We start from the raw sequence: 25,066 nt of genomic DNA, 5'->3' as shown, positions 1-25,066 counted from the left end.
TTCAAATTTTCTTTAAAATAAAATAAACATATTGAAACATCACTCAAGGATGTTAGGCACATGCGATATCAATGAGCCTAAGTGTTCCACAAGAGAATGTAACTTCATCTTTAGAAGTAACCAGCTTGAAGCGATTCAATGGGGTTGGATACTTGGATTGATTTTGGGGGAGTGGCATTAATACGGAATTTTTGGTTAAACCGGATGTTAAAAATGGTATGGAAAGGCAAAATCGGACGAAAACAAAAACCAGCTGCAGCTGGTAAAGACGAGGGAAAGATCCCAACACCAACACCACCATCAAAGCAGTTAAAATAGACAAAGACCATTTGTGATTGCCTTAAAACAGAAAAAACATTACCCTTAAAACAGAAAAAACTTTACCCCACACTGGCCACTAAGTTCAGAAATTGGGTAGTAGATATGCTGGAACAGAAAATGCCCATCTCACTTGCATAAAGTAGTATGACAACCCTGTTTCACTCGGAAAGATATGAAATGTTTAACCCAACATAAGATTGATAACATCCTTAAGGAATACAAGATTAACAATAGACATGCAGGTTCATTGAGTAATTAGAGTCCCATGCTTCAATTACATAAAACTAGGGCAGACTGGCCCCTTAGAGAGACCAAGGCGAACTTCCATTCCATGATGCATGTCCAATGGCCGCAAGGTCTCTGATTCACGGGGATCTGCAGCCGCAATTAAATGAAATGAGACAGGTAAACCAAGAAAACACATAGCAAAACTTGAACCATTTAGAGACCAAAGTATTCAATAAACTGTGTCATTACCATTTAGATAATCCTCAAAGCCAAAATCATCAAGACTTCCTGTATATGCCTCCAAACCCAGCATGGAAGAAGGAATTACTCCTGGAGGCCTCTGGAATCTACACAGAATCAAAGAATCATATATAAAAAATTAAATATAGCCACCAACACAAAGTACAACATACGAGGAAGGGAGCCACACGTAGCAAGGCACAAACAAACCAACAAACAAACAGCCAATGCTGTACAAAAAATAGCAAAAGATAAGTCACCAAAAACACTTTCCATTGATTTCTACAGTCCTATATTATGTGATAGTGCCCATCCTGCAATTTACTATCAATTTCTTTAATGTCTATCTCACTGCCTAGGATTCAAGATCACTTCAATTTACATCCGTGGCAGCAGAGGACCTGCCATATTTGCATTTTGGGCTGGGTTTTAATGTGGTAGATTGGTTTGTTTGATCCTTTCCTGCTGGAAAAGACTTTTGGGTAGGATTTTTAGGACTTGTATTGAGGAGGTTCTTAGGTTTGAATTGAAGCAGATTGGCCAAGAATCAAAGTAAGGAAGAGCCACAAAACAATCCATATCCCAGTCAATATACAAAAGAAACAGAACAGAGTACACTTTTAAGTGTTAGAACTTTCTGTAACACTACCTAACAGAAGATTTCTACACCAAATGCGTAAATAAAGTCTGGTCACCCACAAAATCTAGGTGGCGACTTAATTACTCTCATTCACATGTTAATAGCTGTTTTCATATTAATATTACATGAAAAATTATAGTATATATCTCAATACCATTGTCCTATACCCTATAAGCAAGGAACATGAGGATATCTATACAAGTTCCTAAAATTTCTATGACACGGAGACAGAGTCTACAAGATTCATAACACTAGTGATGCAAAACTATGCCACAGATAACTCATGCACAAAGAAAGTGTCACGGCAACAGATTCAACACATGGAGAAGAGCACAGTTAATTCCAAATACAAAAGTAGGGTTTTATCAGAAAAGAAAAGAGAAGTGAAGTGAACAATACCGAGATAGAATTTGCCTGTCAAGGTCCATCTTCAGCGGAAACGCAGTTCCGTACAAATTGACCAGGCATTGCTTCTTCATCGCTTCATTTATCCTATTGGCCTGAAAATAACAAAGAGAAAGCAAAAAAGGGATCATGAGATAGACCTGAATTTGGATAAAAACATCACCTTCACTAATATTAACATCGACATTTCAGATTCAATTTGAATCGAATGATAAAAGGGGGTGAAAGAAAACCCTAAGATAAGGAAATTGAGAGAAAGTGATTACGGATTCCTGGGCAGATTGGAGAGGATGAGAACCAACGATGTCGCTCTTGACACCTTGGAGTCCAAAACGAAGGGCATCGTTTTGAACCCCTCCGATTTGGTGCGCTATGCTCTTTTGAACTTCCTCCATTTTTTATCTTCTTCTTCTCCAACAAGTTACGAATAACTCAACTCAACTGAGCTAAACGGCGACCCGCTACTATGAGTCTATGTTTTATAGGAGCACTTTTTATCTTACTATTTGCCAAAAACGGTGTCGTTTGAACCTTATTTTGTACTATTTTACTCTAAAAAGGGTTCACTTGACTTTATTTGCAAGAAACCATTCAATTTCAACAATTTTTAATTTACCCTTTGTTTATTTTTGAGTTGTTAAACACATTTTTTATTTTTGTAAATTAAAATTTAATTTTACATAAATATAAAATATTGTATACTTCAATTTGATATCAAAATATTATATTTTGTATTTAAATTGTAAATTTTTATTAAAAATTTAACACATTTTGTAATATTCTTTACAAGGTAATTTACTTTTAATAATTTTCAGCGAAAAAACACGTTTTTTTTTGGGCTTTTGTGCGATTGAAATTTCGGAAAACCACCAAGAAACCACATTTTCTGCCAATTGACAAAAGAGGGGAAGAAAAGAAAAAAAGAACAAAAAAATTCAATGGCTCAAAGCCATAAACTTGCTGTCCTCATGTCCACCACCAATCATATATTATCTCTTCCGGGAAAAAAAAATGAAGCATTTTCTCTGATCACAATTCGCAGCTGCAACAAATACACAGAGCACAAGCATTGGAAGTAATATTGAGATTTGAGAAGCAACGGTTGGTTGTAGTTCCTGTTTGTTCACTAATTAACACACCGGAGCCATGTCAGCAACAGCAGTGGTAGCAGCAGGCTCTGCCACCACCTTCACCGGCACCACCATCAAGAACTCCAAGACAGTTCTGACTCCAACATCCTTACAAGGCGTCTCACTTCCCGAAGCCAAAAGGTCTCTCTCGCACTCCTTCTTTGTTGATAACAACAAGAAGGCTACGAGAAGAAGACTTGACATCACTGCAAGAACTGCTGGCGCTTCAAAGCAGATTGAGGTTGAAGTTGACAAGCCACTCGGTCTCACCTTGGGCCAAAAGCCTGGTGGCGGTGTTCTCATCACTGTTAGTAATATAATTTCTCATCACTCATATCTTCACGTAAAGTTGATCTAAATTATTATTTACCTTATTATTTACCTGCTCTTAACTATCAACCTCAACGAAGTTAATTGTACCTGAGTTTTCACCTTTCTCGTCTCATTCATAGTTTCATGATGTCTTACATGGATTGTGTTCTAGGGTATTGAAGGTGGTGGGAATGCAGCAAGAGCAGGGTTGAAGGTAGGGGATCAAGTTCTGTATACAAGTAGTTTCTTTGGAGATGAATTGTGGCCTGCAGATAAGCTTGGATTTACCAAAACTGCAATTCAAGCTAAGCCTGACTCTGTCTACTTTGTTGTCAGCAGGTTCTCTAAACTTGTTCTTTCAATTCAATCAATTATTTCTCTGGTGTTCATGTGATCTTCTTGTTTCTTTTCTAATAAAGAGGTGCTGAAGTAGATGTTAAGAGACTCCCAAAGCGGCCAGCTCCTCCTGCCTTTGGAAGAAAACTGACTGAGGCTCAAAAGGCAAGATCATAATCATTTTCTTTCTATTACCTACTTGCATTCCAACATGCCTTTAATTTGCTTTTTTATTAGACATATAGTCATTCGTGTTTCCTGTTAACTTAATCTTTTGGGATGAATGATTTTACAACAAAAGAAGGTAGCGATCAATTCTTGTTGATTTCTAAAAGTAAAAAGCATGAAAATTGGGGGGAATAATCTTTAAAAATACGTTCAGATGTGGTTGATTTTCACAAGAGATTCACAATATATCATAAGATTCCCTCTCTTGAAAATCTACACTTTTTAAACCAGAAAATAGAAGGAATTCCAATTTTGTATACAAACTTATTAAAAGAATTTGTTGTACAAAAAAGTGTAGAAATATAACTCTTCATACGTTTTTTATTTAAACTTTTGAGGCAATTGGTTTTATGACATGATTTGTATATTGAGCCGTTAACAAATTGCATATAACCATGCAGGCTAGAGCTACTCACATTTGCCTTGATTGTGGATACATATACACCTTACAGAAACCATTCGAGGAGCAAGTAAGTTCATAACTTAAACTTCTAGGACAAATGATCGTGTTATCTTAATTTCAACAGTATAAGTTGGATTTAAGAAGAAGCTGATTATTTTTGTGACTCACTTTGGTTTGTAGCCGGACACATACAGTTGTCCGCAATGTCAAGCACCAAAGAAGAGGTTTGCAAAATATGATGTTAACACTGGAAAAGCCATTGGAGGAAACTTGCCTCCTATTGGAGTTATTATTGGGCTTGTTGCTGGTGTTGGTGCTGTTGGAGCTCTCCTTGTGTATGGTCTTCAGTGACAAACTCACATCACATGGCTCCCACGCTTTTATTTATTTATTTATTTATTTTCTGTCCTCCATATTTGTCTCATGAGAGGTTGATGAGGTGCATAAACATGGATGTACTGCAAAAAACAAAAATTATATCATAACAAATGGTTTTTTCTCCCAAGAAGCAATCAAACGAATGGTTGTCAATCCTTGCATTTACTACGAAGTACGAACTTAGACTTAATTCGATTTGTTAACAATAATGATATAGTTTTTCATCTTAGTTAAACTAATTTGGGTTAGTTGGGTGGTCAATTCATTCGTCTATTTCAGCATGTGTAGATATTCGAATTCCGCTTTGTATATGTAGTAACCCATTAGATAGCAGTAGATCTTTAAATGGAACTCAAATTCGTAAGGAATTATTTTTTGGCTTGTCAAGCTGAGAATACCATAAAACCCGAATATATTTCTTGATACATTCCTCCTATTTGACCCGAATATATTTAAAATAACTATAAAAGAGTGGCACAGATAGATTTGTTGAGGAGAAATTATTTTGATTGGGTTTTGTCAATGATGAAATACAGAAATAGGTTATGACTGTGTTGTGCTAGGTGTTTTTTTTCTCTCGTGCCATCATTGAATTTAAACACAGCAATTTTTCCTCATTTTTTGTTATTCTAGAATGTCACACTTTGATTAATCATATGATTTTCTTCATTGGCATTTTAGATACAAGAAGCTGCTATGCATAGTCGATCTTACAAAGGATTTCTTTTTCAGCTCCTCATATCACATTATGCGTAGTCTTCCAAGAAACATGTGTGATAATGAGCAGGCCATGTCCTTTATGAGACCATGTTTCTTGAGATGGAGATTAATTCGTTTTATTTTTATATGTTTGATTTCAGAAAAAATAGGTTGAAAACAATCCTTTTTCGTTAGGGTTGTCTATGGTTCCTTTGAAAGAAGAGGTTGTTTAGTAATTTTATATATTATTGATTTTCAATAATTGGAATATGTAAAATAGATCTTTCTTTGTGGTTTATAATTGAAATAATTGGTTGTGTTCTTAGTTCTTACTCCAATATAAGATAAGGTTATCAAACTCTTAAGAGTTTACATAAATTTGTGGAACTTTGGTAAATTTAAATAGTAAAATTCAACTCAAACTCACTGAAGACATTATGCCAATGCAGATGTTTTGAATTTTGAAGTTGAGGATGCTATTGTAAAATAATAAAAATAGAGTTATTTGCGTCTTTCATAGTATGATCCCTGACTATAGACTCATCTAAGCGTACATTCAAAGGAATGGAAAGGAATCAAAGAACATAAGCAGCTTCTGAAAAAATATTTATATATCTACATCCTTAACGACTCAGTTGTTAGCTCTTATTTATGGGACAACACAATATCCTATGTTTAGTTATGGAAATCACTGTATTATATGCTATTATTCGGTTTTTTCAGCTTGGGTTGTCTTTCTAGAGTATATTTTTGTATCACCTATACCATGTCTAATTGTGTTTGAAAAAATTATGAAAGTTCAAGTCCGCTTTATCAAATTTGCATTGAAAAAAAAAAGTTTCTTTGCATGATGTTATTTAGAAGGGAAATTATATAGCATACAGATCAACATGTATACAGAGATTCCTTTATTCCTTCTGCGTAAATGCCTGAGGGACACGTGGTTTAGGAGTCGAACTGTGGAGAAATGGCGGGACAGGTTGGTTTCAGAGGGGCTTTTCATAGTTGACTTGGCACCTCACATAACTTCTATGCAAACACAAGAATTGATTGGACTGGACTTTCTCTTTTTAAAAAATGGACTTTCTGTAACGGTTTATTGTTATTCTTTTCTCCTTGTAAGGAGTTAAAAAAATACAAAAAAGAAACAGTTTAAAAGAGAAACTGCTTATAGAATGAAATTGATACATGGAGGTGCCTTTGTTTGATTTGATTAGAGTATTGAGGTGATTTTTGTTTCTTAATAATGAGAAATACACAATGTAAATAAAAAAGAAAATAGAATACAATCAAATAAAATCTAATATAGATAAAATATAAAATTTAAAAGTGTACATGAATGATGTGAGGTATATTTAATGATTGAAGAAAAATAAAAATTAAAGAGGATAAAGTAAAAAATAAAAAATAGAATGAAAAATGAACATATATTATGTCATATTGTTTCTTTTGTCTACCTTTTAAGTTAAACTCATGAAAAAATACAATATAAACAAAGATATTATTGAAATTAAAAATAAAGTAGCTTGAAATGATTTAATGAAGTATTTGTTCACTGAATTATTTAGGCTTTTTGGAAATAATGCTAAATATTGTTTTATAGAAATTTTTTATATATAAATTAATGAAATAAATATTGTGTTATCTTAAACAATATTTATATTTTTTTAGAATTTTATATATTTTATTTATAATTCAAACAAAATAAGTATACACAAAATTTCGATTGTTAATTTTATTCCTACAAAAGATGGGTGGTTAGTTAGGAAAGAAATGATTAATTAAAAATTTTAAAGTTATAAAAAATTATATTTAAATTGAATTTTTATTAATACAATTAAATAGGCAAGCATTGTTACTACTATCTTATATTAGTCTAGAAAAAATATTATAGTAGTTAGAGGAAGGGTTAATTACAATTGTGAACCCTATGATTTAGATGGAAAATGTTTTTGATCCCAATTTTATGTTGCATACAAAATTGTACCTAACGTTGAACGTAGTTTTATAATCGTATTTTGAACAATTATACCCTCACTCAAATATCAATATCTCTGTCACCGTCGCCCTCAGCCGCACCTCGCAGCACGTCCCACTCGCGACGGATTGCGCCATAGCCTTGCCGCTAGTCGCTGTCTTCTGGCAGCGACGCGCTTATCCCGTTGAACTCAGGTTCATTGTCATTGTCGGGGTGGTAGTGGTCGTCGTATTCTTCGCGTCCTCCAGCAATGTCTCTTCCCCTAGTCAGTACATTCAAAACAGACCAAAGTTTTGTTCAATATTTTTGGTAATTAGGATTACGGATTTTCGGTCTCTTGCAATTGAAGATGAATTTGGGGATTATTGGTTATTGTAATTGGATATGAATTTTGCTAATAGAAGAAGAATTTTAGTTCTAAGCTATGTTGATGGTTCTTAATTTTGACGATGATGATGATTTTCTTGTTTCTTGTTAGGAACAATGGTTTTGGTGATAAATTGTTGTTTTGGTGTTGATCTGTGTGTAGCTGTTTATGTAGGTTGGATTTTTTTGTCAAATACATGAACAGATGGTGATGAGGTGATAGTCGATGGGTGATGTAAATGGTGATGGAATGGGATGGGGTGGTGGGTTTAGGTGAAAAGAAAGAGAGGGGCATTTTTGTCACTTAAGGTATTAATCTTTCGAAAAATGACGATTTTAAAACTATTTTGAACCTTAAGGACAATTCTGTATGTGAAAAAAAAGGTTGGAGATGAAAAATAATAAAAGTTGATATAAATATTATATAAAATATTAATATCAAATATAATAAAAGTTTGGGATGAAAAATAATAAAAGTTGATATTAAAATAATATCAAATATATTATATCTTCTTAAAAGATTAATATTATATAGATACTACTATTTTAGTTACTATAAATATAAACTATTAACTTATAAAAAAGTTGACATTGTTAAGTAACTCCTCAACTTTTGACACTACTTGCAATAATTCTTAATCTTTCTTTGGATCAACATATGAACTTCTATTTTTTCAAATAATAAAATTTTTATGATTTTTTAAAGTTTCGATTAATTTTTTAAGGATTTAGGATTTAGAATTTTTTTAATATTTTGAAGAAATTAATTTGTTTATTTTTAAGTTATAAATTTGTGATTAAAAAATTTAAAAAAAATAATAAATAATAAATTATCAATAAATAAAAATAAAAATATTATAAGTTATTTTAATTTTTTTAAAATTTAAAATAATTAAATTTAAACTAATTTAAGTATAATACTAAAATTATTACATTGTTATTATATGTAACCATATGGTAAAAATTTATAAATATTTGTAATTTTATTTATTTTTTAATTTTATTTAATTTGAAGCAAATATAAAAATTTATATTTAAAATATTTTTTTGTCGCATAATTTTAATGGCTAAAGAAACTTTTATTATTTTCTGCTTCAAAACAAATAACATTTTTTTTGTCTTTGGACAATTAATTCCAGTTTTTTACAATTAAAAAGCCCATAAATATCCTATCCAAACAAAAAGGTCACCTAACCATACTACTTTAATAGATAATAATAACACTAATCGGCTCCACAAGCTGATGCTCCTACTGAATCGTTGAGTGAGGTGCTTCTCTAAAAAAAACAAAAAAACAGCTATATATGTGTCACTTTAAAGTGAATTTAAGAAAAATATTTATAAATCTGTATGAATTTATATCTTTACCATAGAGCGAACCCTAAAACTTTGGTCATTTAAAATTTGCTACTCTTTTATGCTTTTTATTTTTTTGCTATTTGAGTAACCTTGAAGTCAGTCACTTGAAAACACTTGAGAACAATTTCTGAAGGTAGCTTGCAATTGTGTTTCTTTAACTGCAAAAGAGAGACCAACTATATTTGAAATGTATCAGCTTATAAGAGCACTTGGGAGTGGGTACTGTTAGAGAATCATTAGCATCAATTAGAATCAATTAGTATCATCTATATTTATGTATATTAATTATAGGATTCTATGCCTTTATTACTCTGATTCATTTAGCACCTATAAATAGCTCGTGTATATTGTACTTTCAACACAACTCAATAATACACCTTTCAAATTACTCTCTCAGTCTCTTGTTTCTAACATGGTATCAAGAGCTTAGGTTTCTTTTTTTTTTTTCAATGAATATTAGTTCATAGCCCCATTGTTTTTATTCCTTTCCGGCAGTATTCTTTGGCCTCTTTTTTCGTTCTCTTCTAGACGCTTTGGTTCGTCACCCCCATAACCATCTTGTTCGCCTTGTCGCCGTGATCACAACGCAACCAGACCCGCCGGACGCGCCGCCACGCGCCGCCGAAAGTCGCTGCCACGACCAGGTTGTTCTTCCTCCCAGCTTCCACCCGTGCCTCTTTGCTCTTGATTTTCGCTTTGTTTCTGACGCTTTGGTTCGTCACCTCCGGCATCATTGTGTTCTCCTCTTCATCGGCTTTCCAACGCCGCCGAGATCGCCGCCATCAGCCTCCGGACGCGCCGTCACGCGCCGCCGGAATCCTGCTGCCCGCCTCCCGAGTTTCTCCTTCAGAAGGTTCAGCAGCCGTTGGATCCGCGATCCAATCGGACGATCGTCGCGTTGCCACGTGTCGTGCTGCAGCTCCCTTGCCCGACCCGCGCACGCCCACACCGACCCGTGCCCGCCCGGTCCGCCCCGACCCGCGCCTCCACCTGGATGCCAGCGTGGTTATCTCCCTCCTCTCAGGTGATGCCACGCGTCCTTGAGTTGCTGACGTAGCGCTGACGTGGCTGCTGACGTGGTGCTGACGTGGCAGACAAGTGGGACCCTCCCTAAGGTTTTTTGGTGAGCTCTTTCCGATTTTGCCATCCGTTTCCTCATTTTCTGCTCCGAAATTGCAGTTTTTCTCTCCTCTCCTTGTTCTCTATGACTACTTTTATGGAAAAGTCAGATGTTTTTGCTGCCACAGACAAAAAAGGGGCCTTCTGTCGAAACTGTAATCGTTTCGGGCACCCGTTCTCCAGCTGTCCCTCTGTTGAATGTCGCACATGCCACCGGAAAGGGCATATTAGCTACCATTGTTCACAGTTGTTCTGCCGTTATTGCAAGCTCTCGGGACATTTGCTTACTACCTGTCCTACTCGTCCACCACGTCCTGCGCCTGCTTCTGCTGTTGCTGCTACTACTGAACCTACCACTGTCTCTCTATCTGATATTGCATCTCTTCTACAGCGTCTTCTCTCTGTTTCTGGTAATACCCCTGCTGCTTTATCGAGCCCTCCAGGTACTTCTAAATGGTACTTTGACTCGGGTTGCTTTAATCACATGTCTCCGTTGCGTAATATTTTCTCGTCCATGTCTGCAACTACAAATGGACCTTCTGTCAATACTGCAAATGGCTCCCTCTTGCATGCAACACACAAGGGTTCTATATCTCAGTCATCTCTTAATCTTCCTGATACTTACTACATTCCCAAATTAAACTTCAATCTTATTTCTGTTGGTCAACTTGTTGATCTGGGTTTTGACGTCACCTTTTCTGTTTCTGGTTGTCGTGTACAGGATCCTCGGACGGGACAGATCATCGGGACTGGACGTAAGGTCGGAAGGTTGTTTGAACTCAAAAGTCTTCATATTCCTCCTGTACCAAATCTCTGTGCTGCTTCTTCTCCCTCTACCCTTCACTTATGGCATCAACGTCTTGCCCACACCTCCTTAGGAAAACTGCGTCCTCTTGTATCTCAGGGTGTTTTAGGTCAGGTTCCGAATGAATCTTTTGACTGCATTTCTTGCCAAACTGCCAAACAACCTGCTTTATCTTTTCACAATAATTCGTCTATTGCTTGCTCTCCTTTTGATCTCATTCACTCTGATGTTTGGGGCCCCGCTCCCACTGCCTCTATGGGCGGAGCTCGATACTTTGTCGTTTTCATTGATGATTATTCCCGTTTTACTTGGGTTTATTTGATGACTAATCGCCATGAGTTACCTCAGATCTATATCAACTTTGCTACTATGATTAAAACTCAGTTTTCCAAGGCCATTAAGGTTTTCCGACGTGATAATGCTATGGAATACCGTGATTCCAAACTCTTAGCTTTTCTTGCACAACAGGGTACTCTGTCTGAGTTTTCTTGTCCTGGTACATCTCAACAAAATGGTAGAGCTGAACGCAAACACCGTCACATTCTTGACTCCGTCCGTGCAATGCTCCTTTCCTCTTCGTGTCCTGAGCGTACTTGGGGTGAAGCTGTTCTTACTGCTGTTCATGTTATCAATAGACTCCCTTCTTCTGTTCTTGGTAATGTTACTCCCTTTGAGCGTCTTTATCATACCCCCCAGATTACAGTTCTCTTCGGGTTTTCGGTTGTGTATGTTTTGTTTTTCTTCAGCCTCATGAACATAGTAAACTTGAACCTCGGGCTCGTATGTGTTGTTTTCTTGGTTATGGCACTGAACACAAGGGTTATCGTTGTTGGGATCCTCTTTCTAAACGTATTCGTATATCTCGTCATGTTGTCTTTTGGGAGCACCACATGTTTTCTCGGTTCTCATCCTTTGAGTCGATTCCTACTACTCAATCACCTTTGTTTACTAATCCCAATGTTGATCTTTTTCCTAGTGATGATTCTACAGGTTCTATCTCGAGTGACCCTCCACAGCCTCCTGTTCCTCCGCCTTCTCCATCTCCCGATGATTCCAGACCGGACGATGATCCTGCTCCTACCGTCATGCCTCCTCCTCCCGCTCGTTTTTCTAGGGTAAGGAATCCACCTCCTCATCTTCTTGATTACCATTGTTTTTCTACTATTCTTCATCAACATGAACCTAAGACATTCAGAGAAGCCTCCTCAAACCCAAATTGGCAACAAGCAATGCAAGAAGAATTACAGGCACTTGAAAAAGCACATACTTGGGATCTGGTTGATCCCCCTTCTGATCAGGAAGTTGTGGGCAGTAGATGGGTATACAAGATCAAGACTCGCTCTGATGGCTCTATTGACCGTTATAAGGCCCGCTTGGTTGCTCAAGGTTGTACGCAAGAGTATGGTATTGATTATGAAGAGACTTTTGCCCTTGTCGCTCGTCTTACGTCTGTTCGAGCTCTTCTTGCCATTGCCGCGGTTAAAAAATGGTCTCTCAGTCAAATGGATGTGAAGAATGCATTTCTTAATGGGGATTTGAAAAAGACAGTCTATATGAAACCCCCTCCGGGATATCCTTGTCCTTCTGATAAAGTTTGTCTCCTTCGCAAGGCACTTTATGGACTTAAGCAAGCTCCTCGTGAATGGTTTGACAAGTTCAGCACTACCATATGCAGTCTTGGTTTCACTTCTAGCCCTTATGAGAATGCGCTCTTCATTCGTAAAAGCGAACGTGGGGTTGTTCTTCTACTTTTGTATGTTGATGATATGATAATCACTGGGGATGATGTTGATGGTATCTCTGCTCTCAAGGCCTCACTTCACCGTACCTTTGAGATGAAAGATCTTGGTTCTCTCAGCTATTTTCTTGGTCTCGAGGTCATCTCCACCGATGATGGCATCTATCTCTCTCAGGCTAAGTATGCTTCAGATCTTCTTGCTCGTGCTGGGATTACAGATAGTCGCACTGAGTCTACTCCTCTTGAGCCTAATGTTCGATTTACCCCTATGGATGGCACTATTTTGGATAATCCGACTCTCTATCGACAGTTAGTTGGCGGTCTGGTCTACTTGACTGTCACCCGACCGGACATCGCCTATCCGGTTCATGTACTTAGCCAGTTCTTGTCAGCTCCTCGTACTACTCACTATGCGGCAATTTTACGCATTCTTCGCTACATCAAAGGCACTCTCTTTCATGGTCTTTATTTTTCTGCCCATTCCTCTTTGTCTCTTCAGGCTTACTCCGATGCTGATTGGGCTGGTGATCCCACTGATCGTCGTTCTACTACTGGTTACTGTTTGTTTCTTGGCGACGCTCTCATTTCTTGGCGTGCTAAGAAGCAAACGTTCACTGCTCGCTCAAGCACAGAAGCTGAGTACCGTGCCCTCACTGACACCACTGCTGAAGTTGTCTCGGTTCGTTGGCTTCTCGAAGATTTGGGTGCTCCTCAGTCGTCCCCTACTGATGTTTTTTGTGATAACCGCAGTGCTATTCAAATCGCCCATAATGATGTCTTTCATGAACGCACCAAATACATTGAGCTTGATTGTCACTTTGTTCAGCAACGTATCCTTATTGATGCTATTCGTCTCATTGCTGTTGGAACACTAGATCAGACTGCTGATATCTTCACGAAAGCTCATCACCCGACTCGTTTCCGGACTTTGTTATCCAAACTCAAGTTGGTATCCTTGGCTCCCACTTGAGTTTGAGGGGGGATGTTAGAGAATCATTAGCATCAATTAGAATCAATTAGTATCGTCTATATTTATGTATATTAATTATAGGATTCTATGCCTTTATTACTCTGATTCATTTAGCACCTATAAATAGCTCGTGTATATTGTACTTTCAACACAACTCAATAATACACCTTTCAAATTACTCTCTCAGTCTCTTGTTTCTAACATACAATCTCAATGCAAAGTACAAGATATTGATACTTGTAGATATCGGCACTCCTAAGAACATGGAGGAGCTTATTGTTGCTAGAGATGCAAAGTTGGCCGGTCACGTATCAAAATATGCTTTAAATATAAATTTATGTATGTATAATCAGGTTGAAAGTACAATTATGTATCCTACTTTATTGTCTCAAAATAAATGTTAGTTATATATATTTTTGAATTTTGTTCTGCAGTTGTGTGTTACTGAGAATGGAATGTCAATTTCTGATCATTAATTATGGATTATATATATGGTTTACTTTTTCTAATTTATTTTTCCCTCATCTTTTGATTAAAGTTATAATTTTTTTGGTTATTATTTCACTTGATTTTTGGTAATCTGGACAGGGTATCGAATAAGCTTGTATTAAGATCTCAGTTCGAAGAGTATATACGACTCCTCTAAAAAAAAGAGTGAGTTCGACCCAGAATTACTGAGCGTATGTATCAAAATTGTGTATGTCAAATATAACATCATAACTTTCGACACGTCATGACCAATGCCAAATGTTCAGGTGCTACTCGTCGTAAGGACCTACTTAGCTCTAGACTCAGATTTCATAAAAAAATGTTATTATAAGCCTTTATTAGTTTAATCGTGAATAAACTATTATTCGTGGATTAGCGTTTAGTTGCTCGCAAGGTTAGTTTCTTTAAAAGTTATGATGTAGGAAAACACAACACAATAGAAAATAACATATATAAACATATATACAAATATACACATGAGTTAAGTTTAAGGATACGTGCTGTCTATCAAAAGCTGAGTATCACACCAAGTTATATATACAGATACAAAGAAGAAGTCAGTCCCAACCCTCACACGGGTTTCCTAAACTGGAACCAAACGACTAAGATGTCCTACTCCTACCCTTCTAAAAGTACTACAAAAGCGAAGGGATAGTAATATTATGGGTTAAGTACTGAAATCGTCCCTAAGGTCTGGGGTGAAAATCAAAATCGTCCCCGACCTTTTTTTGTTATTAAAATCATCCCCAACGTTACAAAACGTTATAAAATCGTCCTTTTTTACTTTAATTTCTTTTTATTGACCAAATTACCCTTAAAATTAATAAAAAAAAAAACCCAACACCCCCCTCCCCCAACCCCCATCCTGTCTCCGTATCTCCCTCTCTTCCCTTTCATCTCCTTCTTCCTACCCCTCTTCGAACCCTCCCTCCCAACCACAACCCCAATTCTTCCTCTCTCTCTTTCCGCCACCGTATCATCTCCGCCCCCACCTCCTTCTCCACCTTCTTAGCTTCTCCCTTTCCATCACCAACCTCAACCCTTCCTCCATTAATGTTGGCCTCACCTTCCTCATCTCCTTCTCCACCTTCTTCTCCCTTTCCATCACCGACCTCAATCCTTACTCCTCGACGACAACCATGTTCTCTGACTCTTCTTCGGCGCCGACTCCTTCTCCGTCGCGCTCTTTCTCTCGCAGCGCCGGCATGCGTTCTTCCTCTCACAGCGCCACGCCTCCGTTCTGCCTCCTGCAGTGTTGCGCCTCCGTTCTGCCTTCTTGCCGTATTGCTCCTTCCAGATTCAGATCTATTCTTCTTCTTGTTATGCTTCTTTGATTCTCTGTTTTGCTTCCTGGAGCTCACCACTTTCCATGGGGATCGATGCGGGTAGGAGGAGTGAGGTCAGTTGTGAGAGGTTGGGAAGGTGGAGAGCATAGGGTGGTGGGATCGATAGAAGCGTCTTCGAATTTGTCGTCTTCAGTCTCGAATCCCTCTTCTTTTTGTTCTTCAGAAAAAAAATTCTTTCTTTTTTTTTATTTTTTTAATTTCTGTTGCTATTGAATTTGGATCTGAAGTTGCAGATGATGATTACTGAATTGTTGTTAAATTTAAAATTTTTGTTGATTTATTTTGTGGATGTTGTTCATTTTGTGGTTGCTGTTGCTAAATGTGTGTTAATGTTGCTGAATTTGTTGGTTAATTTATTGTTGCTGTTGTTGAATTTAGTTTGTGGGTGTGTGATAGTGATTTAGAGAGAAGGAAAGTGTGATAGTTCTGGAATCAATGGTGATGGCCATGAGAAAAAGAAGAGGGAGAGGAAGAAAGTTGCCTAGATGCAGAAGTTATGAACAGAAGCTGATAAGGATGATGAAGATGATGCAGAACATGATGCGTAGGTGTGATAGTGAGGGAATTACGGGAGGGGAGGGGGGGAGTTTGCTTTAATTTTTTAATATTAATTTTAATTATTTTTATTATTAATGAAGGGTAATATGGTAAAAAAATAAAATTGAAGTGGAAAAGGACGATTTTATAACGTTTTGTAACGTTGAGGATGATTTTAATAAAAAAAAAGGTTGGGGACGATTTTGATTTTCACCCCAGACCTTAGGGACGATTTCAGTACTTAACCCTAATATTATTGATCATCAAAAGGAGTAAAAAGTCAACTAGGTCAAGCTCCGGAATGGCCTCCAGCTAGAGTGAATATGTATGATATGCCGAGGTCGAAACGTGGGTGATGAACCAAAACCCGAAATTCAACGGACTCCTCTGCCGAACCCATCTGGGGAGGGGGAGAAAGAAAGAGAAGAAAGGTGAGAACCTAGAGTTCTCAGCAAGGTAAAAGGGGAACCTAGGGTCTTTGTCTCTAAGTTGTCGCAAAACAGAAAAAAAGAACAAGCACAGAGACTCAAGGCACAAATATACATATAACAAGTAGATAGCATAAACAAACAGGAAAATAGCAGTGAATAATTCACAAGAAATACATATGCGCAAACAAGATGATGCATGCCAGTTCCTAGTGCAGGTCATGAGCTCATGCGTCGGTTGTCTACCTGCTAGGGGTGGCAAAGCGGGCCGGCCCGCCCAACCCGCCCCGCCCCGCCTAGGCCCGCCCCGCCAACTAAAATGGGTTCAAAATGCTAGCTCGCCCCGCTTTATGGCGGATTGGCAGGTTGGCGGGTTAGCCCGCTTCACTCTTTTTTTTTTTTGAAAAAAAAATTCATTAAAATTTACTAAAAAATAATAATTAAAAAATTAAATACAAATAAAAAATAGTCAAATTATAATATAATTTTTTTACTATTTTTTTTAATTTTTAACTTCAATAAAATTATTCAAAATAATAATTGTCAATAGAATTATCTTTATTTTAAAAAATAAGTCACATAATTTGAGTATATATACGAAATCGTAAAATAAAATAAATAAAGTTAATAACTAAAAGAAGAATAAAAACAAAAAATGAAAAAAAAGTGTTTAAAAAATTCTATAATTATTAATTTTATAATAGTAATCACTCTTTTATTTAATAAAAAAAAGAAAAAAAAATCTTCGACCCGGCGGACCGGCCCGCCCCGCCCCGCCAAAATCCGCCAATTTGGCGGTGCGGGTTTGGCGGGTTTTTTTAATTTGGCGGGCTCCAAATCCTAGCCCGATCCGCCTTTTTTAGCGGGTTTAGCGGATCGCCCCGACGGGCTCGACCCGTTTTGCCACCCCTACTACCTGCAACCCCCGAATATAGTTCCTTTACTATGTCAATTAGATACCTTGGCATCACGGTTACCTGTGTCAATTAGGCCTCATTATAATAACATTTCAATGTGTATCACAGTAAGGAACAGTGCTATCAGTTAGGCGAACATTGCCGCATTAGCAATCTCAGGCTATTAGTTAGGCGGACACTTTCGCATTAGCAAATTGGCACAAGGCCCATTCAACATACATTATGCTATTAGTTAGGCAGACATTCCCGCATTAGCACTTTGGCGCAAAGGCCCATTCAAACAAACAATTCTCATGAATCATTATCCATTCACGGTTTCATTTTCTTTCTTTTATCATGCCTCCACATCACCTTATAAATACGCATACCTCAGCATCACCATATTACTAAGCATACCTCCGCATCACCATGTTACTAAGCATACCTCCACATCACCTTTTAACTTGAAACCTTCCTAGGGGCAACTTACATCCTTATTCATTTCCTAGGCTTGTTTAGTCTAAAACCTTCTTGGCGACCAATTTTCTATTTAACAGGTAATGTAACAAACGGACTCAGATTCGGGAAAACTTTATGTCCACATGTTTGTATTGAACTCAAGTTTCTAAAGGTTTAGAAATCATATTTTTTTGGACATTTTGACACTAGATATTAAAGAAAACCCAAGACTGCTGTCCTTAGATTTTTGGGGCAGCACCTTGCTATTTTGCTATGTAGTTCTTATGTTGTGAATACTTATGCATGACCTATTTCTCTTAGTAAGGTAACTCTAGAGGTCCTAATCTTTATTTTGAGTTAAATTTTGCTAAATTTTTATTAGAATTGAATTTTATACAAGTTTTAGATTTCTACTACTGCATTTACAAAGATTCAGAAAAGAACAGACAATAGCAGTGTTTATATAAATTCCACAATAATTTTAATTTTAATCCGTTGCTTCTAAATTTTGGTGAGATTACAATCAAAACTCCTAAGTTTTAGAATCCACAAGTTTCAGGTTCATATCACTTCATTTGATTAATTAATTAGTAATTGGAAGTGGTGCCCTGTTTTCATAAATCAGTTCAGAGTTTCCAGCAAACAACCCATCTTCTAAGTGATTTATTTAAGTCTACAAAATATATATGGACATGAAAATTGTATTCACTTAAAATAGATTGATAGATATTTAAAACCCTTTTGGAAGCAACTCAAAATTCTGTTGAAATAAAAAGTTATAGCGTCTGGAAGTTGATACTGCAGAACCAGAAAACCAGAAAATTCTGCAGCAACCTCTAAATTTCAAAAATTTATATCTTCCAAACCAGTAGGCCAAATTCCCTGAAATTTTTATGGGATAATATTGACTTATAGGAATTTGTTAGAAAATGGGTTGGTTCGAAAATCATGTCCATATTATTCTTAGTTTTCGCTTTAAGTTGCTGTCCAAACAGTTTAAAAATTTCTGCAGCAAGATTTCTCAATTTCACTAACCAAATTTAGTCCTCTTGGTTTCCAACTTATACTAAACCACCATTCCTCTTATTCATCACTATATCTACTTAAATTATATCATAACCCTATCCGAAAACTTTAGTTCCATGTACCTATCAGAAATCACCATGATTTATATCGTACAAGCACACTTTAAAGCATTAGAATTCTGCACTTCTTCTAACAATAATAAACCAACCAATCAACAGAATTTCAGCAACAACAATCTTATCAATTCATCACCTTCGATCAGAAATTGCGTTTATCGATTAACGATTACCCATAATTCTAACCCTTACCTCTTTTGAGGTTGGAAATTCTATTTTTACTTCTTTATGGAATCAGAACCCTAACCGTACGGAATTGGAGCTTTGGCCTCTCTTCCAAGAACGAATGGTCGATCTCAACTCGAACTAGGGAAGAGTTCTTGCTTACGGTCACTACTATTCTAACAAGAATTGGAATTAGAATGGCAGAGGTGGAATAAAAGAGAAGAACAGAATTTGAATCTGAAGAAGAGGAAGAAGGAGAGTTGCTGGTTCTTACCCAGCAAAGAAGCTTTGAAGATTCCGAATGATGAGAGGTGGGGCGCCTTCCTTCTTGCTGCGGATGACTTCTTCCTTCCTTTTCAGTTTTGTTTTACTTCCAGTTTCGTTTTGCTTCCCTTCTCTGTTCTTCTCCTTCGTTTGTGCGTGTTTTGGTTCAAAGAAAATGAGAAGTACTAAATTTATTAAGTGGAAGAAAAGGAAGTGGGTGAGGCGGTGCATAAGGCTTCGTGGCTTCTCCTCACCTCAACACAGCATCAATGCATGCTTGAAGAGGTGTAACCATGGTCCCAAATGGTGCTGAGAGGAGAAGTGATCAGGGTTAGATTTGAGTAGGGAAAGTTTGGTTCGGTTGAACCGGGAGAAGGAAAAGAAAACCGTACTTTTGAAAAAGAGGAAGGAAAAGCCGAGTTAATTGTTGGTAACGTTGTTAGGCTAATTTCTCAACTAATTCATTATCTACGCTTTCTTTTTTCATATATCTAATCCTATGCGCACCAGCGAACACTGTAAAGAATCAGAAATCACAAGCCTCATGGGTTAGGGTGGTTACATTCTACCCCCCTAAAAAAATTTTGTCCTCAAAATTTTGTTACCTCGAGTAGGGGTGTTATCGGTTCGGTTTGGTTCGGTTTTGGACCAAAAACCAACCGAACCGATCTATTCGATTTTCACAGAGTACCAACCAATCGATTTGCTGTCTGTGCAACAACCGAACTGAACTGAACCAAAAGTGGTTTGGTTCGATCGGTTTTTTCGATTTTTAAATCCTAACTAATAGAAAATTAATCTCAGTAAAATGATGTTCAAAACAATCAATAAACTAAAATAACATTACATTACATTCAAATTCAACACAATTTCAAGTCATTCCAACAACTAAACATAAAACAAACACATTTGTCAAGTCTAAAATTTCCATTTCAATGCATTACTAAGCCACTTCTTCGGTTCGATTTCACCGAGCCAACCAAAAACTGAACCGAACCGATCGGTTTAATTCGGAAAAAACCAAAAAAACTGATTTTTTCGGTTTTCTATTCGGTTGTTGTAAATTTTGGCTCGGTTTTGCGGTAAATTTCGGTTCGGTTCGGTAACTTACACCCCTAACCTCGAGTATGGGGATCGGTTTCGGTAGTATTTTCCGCATCCAAAACGAACACCCTTCCTAGCTGTTGCTGTCCAGGGGAACCAAATTCAGGCTTTCATCGTATGCATTCTTTGACTATATGTCCGGGCTTCCCGCAATTATAGCAAACGCCAGATTTCGGTAGGCAGGGTTTGCCCCCTTGATTCTTTCCAAACACGGCGCATATTAGTTTTGGTTAGGTCGATTGGGGTTGTTTACCCGGGTCTGGCTGCCAAGTTACCTTGAAGTTTCTTCCTTGAGGGGCGAAGTTACGATGGAAGTCCCTTGATGAAAGGTTCTTTTGGTTAGTTCGGGCTGCCACCAGCTTTCTTATGCATTCTTCTGCCAGTTGGCTCTTGTTAACTAATTCCACAAAATTCTGGATTTCCATTGGACCCACATGAGCTAACAATTCTTTCGTAAGTCCTCCTTCAAACTTAATGCACTTCCATTTTTCAAATGCAGCTGGTACTCCTTGACAAACGCTCAAGAATCGACATAACTCTTCAAATTTACGAGTATACTCAGTGTCTGTCATATTTCCTTGTCTCAGCTGAAGCAACTCTAACTCCTTAGCAGTACGGAAACACTGAGAAAAATACTTATAAAATTCAGCCGAAAATTCCTCCCAAGTGATGTCAATAGCTTCTCTCCCTAGAAGTTGGAGTACTCTCTGCCACCAATTTTGTGCATCATTCCTCAGCATGTAAGCAGCAAATTCCACTCGCTGTCCTTCAGGGACTTGTTATGCTCGCATTGATCGTCCTATCTCTTTAAACCAGTCGTCAGCTCGCGAGCACTAGTGTTTCCATTGAATTGCGGCGGATTAATTTTTAAGAAAGAGGCTAAGGTCATTGGCCGATTATAATTACGTAGTCCACCTTCGCCTGCGTCACTATTTCCATTTCCATGTCTAGGCTCATGGTTACTTTCAGCTCCGTTGTAGCGATTAAGTCGTTCAGCTACTCGGTTGGCAGCAGCTACTGAATCACGCACAGCAGGAACCATAGCGTTTACGGATTCAAGAATAGCCGCTGCATTAGGGAAAATTCTCTCACTTGTTCCCTCCAATTGTGGGCGTCCTCGCCTATTCGCAGCCATTTGAGTCCTATTAATATACAACAATCAATATTAAGGTGATCAGTCTTAATATATCAAAATCAAGTATTAATATTACTATAATGGATGTTCACAGACCTTCATGCAGAATATATTGAAAAAATATCATAACTGCATGGTGTAAAAAGATTCAGAGTATGCAAGGAAGCATAGACAGTCCATCCCAATGCTCAAAGGACGAACTGCTCTGAAAATAACTTGTAACACCCCAACTTTCGACACGTCATGACCAATGCCGAATGTTCAGGTGCTACTCATCGTAAAGACCTACTTAGCTCTAGACTCAGATTTCATAAGAAAATGTTATTATAAGCCTTTATCGATTTAATCGTGAATAAACTATTATTCGTGGATTAGTGTTTAGTTGCTCGCAATGTTAGTTTCTTTAAAAGTTATGATGTAGGAAAACACAACGCAATAGAAAATAACATATATAAACATATATACAAATATACACTTGAGTTAAGTTTAAGGATACGTGCCATCTATAAAAAGCCGAGTATCACACCAAGTTATATGTACAGATACAAAAGAAGAAGTCAGTCCCAACCCTCACACGGGTTTCCTAAACTGGAACCGAACGACTAAGATGTCCTACACCTCTAAAAGTACTACAAAAGCGAGGGGAAAATAATATTATTGATCATCAAAAGGAGTAAAAAGTCAACTAGGTCAAGCTCCGGAATGGCCTCCAGCTAGAGTGAATATGTATGACATGCCGGGGTCGAAATGTGGATGATGAACCGAAACCCGAAACTCAACGGACTCCTCTACCAAACCTATCTGTGAAGGGGGAGAAAGAAAGAGAAGAAGGGTGAGAACCTAGAGTTCTCAACAAGGTAAAAGGAGAACCTAGAGTCTTTGTCTCTAAGTTGTCGTGAAGCAGAAAAAAAGAACAAGCACAGAGACTCAAGGCACAAATATACATATAACAAGTATATAGCATAGACAAACAGGAAAATAGCAGTGAATAATTCACAAGAAATACCTATGCACAAAAAAGATGATGCATGCATGTTCCTAGAGCAGGCCATGAGCTCATGCGTCGGTTGTCTATCCGCAACCCGACGTTACTCAGAATGAACACCGAATATGGTCCCTTTACTATGTCAATTAGACACCTTGGTATCACGGTTAACTGTGTCAATTAGGTCTCATTATAATAACATTTCAATGTGCATCACAGTAAGGAACGGTGCTATCAGTTAGGCGAACATTCCCGCATTAGCAATCTCAGGCTATCAATTAGGCGGGCACTTTCGCATTAGCAAGTTGGCACAAGGCCCATTCAATATAAAATTATGCTATCAGTTAGGCAGACATTCCCGCATTAGCACTTTGGCGCAAAGGCCCATTCAAACAAACAATTCTCATGAATCATTATCCATTCATGGTCGTTTCATTTTCTTTCTTTTCATCATGCCTCCACATCACCTTATAAATATGCATACCTCCGCATAACCATATTACTAAGCATACCTCCGTATCACCATGTTACTAAGCATACCTCCGCATCACCATGTTACTAAGCATACCTCTGCATCACCTTTTAATTTGAAACCTTCCTAGAGGCAACTTACATCCTTATTCATTTCCTAGGCTTGTTTAGTCTAAAACCTTCTTGGCGACCAATTTTCTATTTAACAGGTAATGTAACAAACGGACTTGGATTCGAGCAAACTTTATGTCCACATGTTCGTATTGAACTCAAGTTTCTAAAAGTTTAGAAATCATATTTTTCTGGACATTTTGACACTAAATATTAAAGAAAACCCAAGATTGTTGTCCTTAGATTTTTGGGGCAGCACCTTGCTGTTTGCTATGTAGTTCTTATGTTGTGAATACTTATTCACGACCTATTTCTCTTGGTAAGATAATTCTAGAGGTCCTAATCTTTATTTTGAGTTAAGTTTTGCTGAATTTGGATTAGAATTGAATTTTATACAAGTTTTAGAATTCTGCTACTGCATTTACAAAGATTCAGAAAAGAACAGACAGCAGCAGTATTTTTATTGGTGAGATTACAATCAACACCCCTAAGTTTCAGAATCCACAAATTTCAGGTTCATATCACTTCATTTTATTAATTAATTAGCTATTGGAAGTAGTGCCCTGTTTTCATAAATCAGTTCAGAGTTTTTAGTAAACAACCCATCTTCCAAGTGACTTATTTAAGTCTACAAAATAGATATGGACATGAAACTTGTACTCAATTAAAATAGACTGATAAATCTTTAAAAATATTTTGGAAGCAACTCAAAATTCCGTTGAAATAAAAAGTTATAGCATCTGGAAGTTGGTACTGCAGAACCAGAAAACAAGAAAATTCTGCAGCAACTTCTAAACTTAAAAAATTCATATCTTCCAAACCACTAGGCCAAATTCCCTGAAAATTTTTATAGGGTAATCTTGACTTATAGGAATTTGTTAAAAAAATGGGTTGGTTCGAAAATCATGTCCATATTATTCTCAGTTTTCGCTTTAAGTTGCTGTCCAAACTGTTTAAAAATTTCTGCAACAAGACTTCTCAATTTTTTTCGCTAACTAAATTTAGTCCTCTTGGTTTCCAACTTATACTAATCCACCATTCCTCTTATTCATCACCATATCTACTTAAATGATATCATAACCCTACCCGAAAACCTCAGTTTCATGTACCTATCAAAAATCACCATGATTTATATCGTACAAGCACACTTTAAAGCATTAGAAATCTACACTTCTTCTAACAATAATAAACCAACCAATTAACAGAATTTCAGCAACAACAATCTTATCAACTTATCACCTTAGATCAGAAATTGTGTCTATCGATTAACGATTACCCATAATTCTAACCCTTACCTCTTTTGATGTTGGAAATTCTATTTTTACTTCTTTATGGAATCAGAACCCTAACTGTACGGAATTGGAGCTTTGGCCTCTCTTCCAAGAACGAATGGCCGATCTCAACTCGAACTAGGGAAGATTTCTTGCTTACGGTCACTACTATTCTAGCAAGAATTGGAATTAGAATGGCAGAGGTGGAATAAAAGAGAAGAACAGAATTTGAATCTGAAGAAGAGGAAGAAGGAGAGTTGCTGGTTCTTACCCAGCAAAGAAGCTTCGAAGATTCCGGATGATGAGAGGTGGGGCGCCTTCCTTCTTGCTGTGGATGGCTTCTTCCTTCCTTTTCAGTTTTGTTTTGCTTCCCTTCTCTGTTCTTCTCCTTCGTTTGTGCGTGTTTTGGTTCAAAGAAAATGAGAAGTACTAAATTTATTAAGTGGAAGAAAAGGAAGTGGGTGAGGCGGTGCATAAGGTTTCGTGGCTTCTCCTCACCTCAACACAGCATCAATGCATGCTTGAAGAGGTGTAACCATGGTCCCAAACGGTGCTGAGAGGAGAAGTAATCAGGGTTAGATTTGAGTAGGGAAAATTTGGTTCGGTTG

General features: G+C 37.2%; 2 protein-coding genes across 2 annotated transcripts; one reads left to right on the top strand and one right to left on the bottom strand.

Annotated features, from left to right (window-relative positions):
• Nucleotides 1-315: 315 nt before the first annotated feature.
• On the bottom strand, nucleotides 316-2,725 carry LOC112749785 (cyclin-B1-2). Its single transcript, XM_025798171.2, has 4 exons — nucleotides 2,101-2,725; nucleotides 1,829-1,929; nucleotides 799-896; nucleotides 316-696 (listed from the first exon to the last, which is right to left on the bottom strand). The coding sequence occupies exons 1-4, from the start codon at nucleotides 2,227-2,229 to the stop codon at nucleotides 596-598; spliced, it is 429 nt and encodes a 142-aa protein (XP_025653956.1). The 5' UTR covers nucleotides 2,230-2,725; the 3' UTR covers nucleotides 316-595.
• On the top strand, nucleotides 2,706-4,774 carry LOC112749784 (uncharacterized). The gene is made up of 5 exons (XM_025798170.2): nucleotides 2,706-3,271; nucleotides 3,449-3,615; nucleotides 3,696-3,777; nucleotides 4,242-4,310; nucleotides 4,424-4,774. Exons 1-5 carry the CDS (start codon nucleotides 2,981-2,983, stop codon nucleotides 4,592-4,594), a joined length of 780 nt encoding a protein of 259 aa, XP_025653955.1. The 5' UTR covers nucleotides 2,706-2,980; the 3' UTR covers nucleotides 4,595-4,774.
• The last annotated feature ends 20,292 nt before the right edge of the window (nucleotides 4,775-25,066 follow it).

This window comes from Arachis hypogaea, chromosome 15, assembly GCF_003086295.3.
Source record: "Arachis hypogaea cultivar Tifrunner chromosome 15, arahy.Tifrunner.gnm2.J5K5, whole genome shotgun sequence".
Lineage (NCBI taxonomy): Eukaryota > Viridiplantae > Streptophyta > Magnoliopsida > Fabales > Fabaceae > Arachis > Arachis hypogaea.
This window is presented reverse-complemented; position numbering and strand designations above follow the sequence as displayed.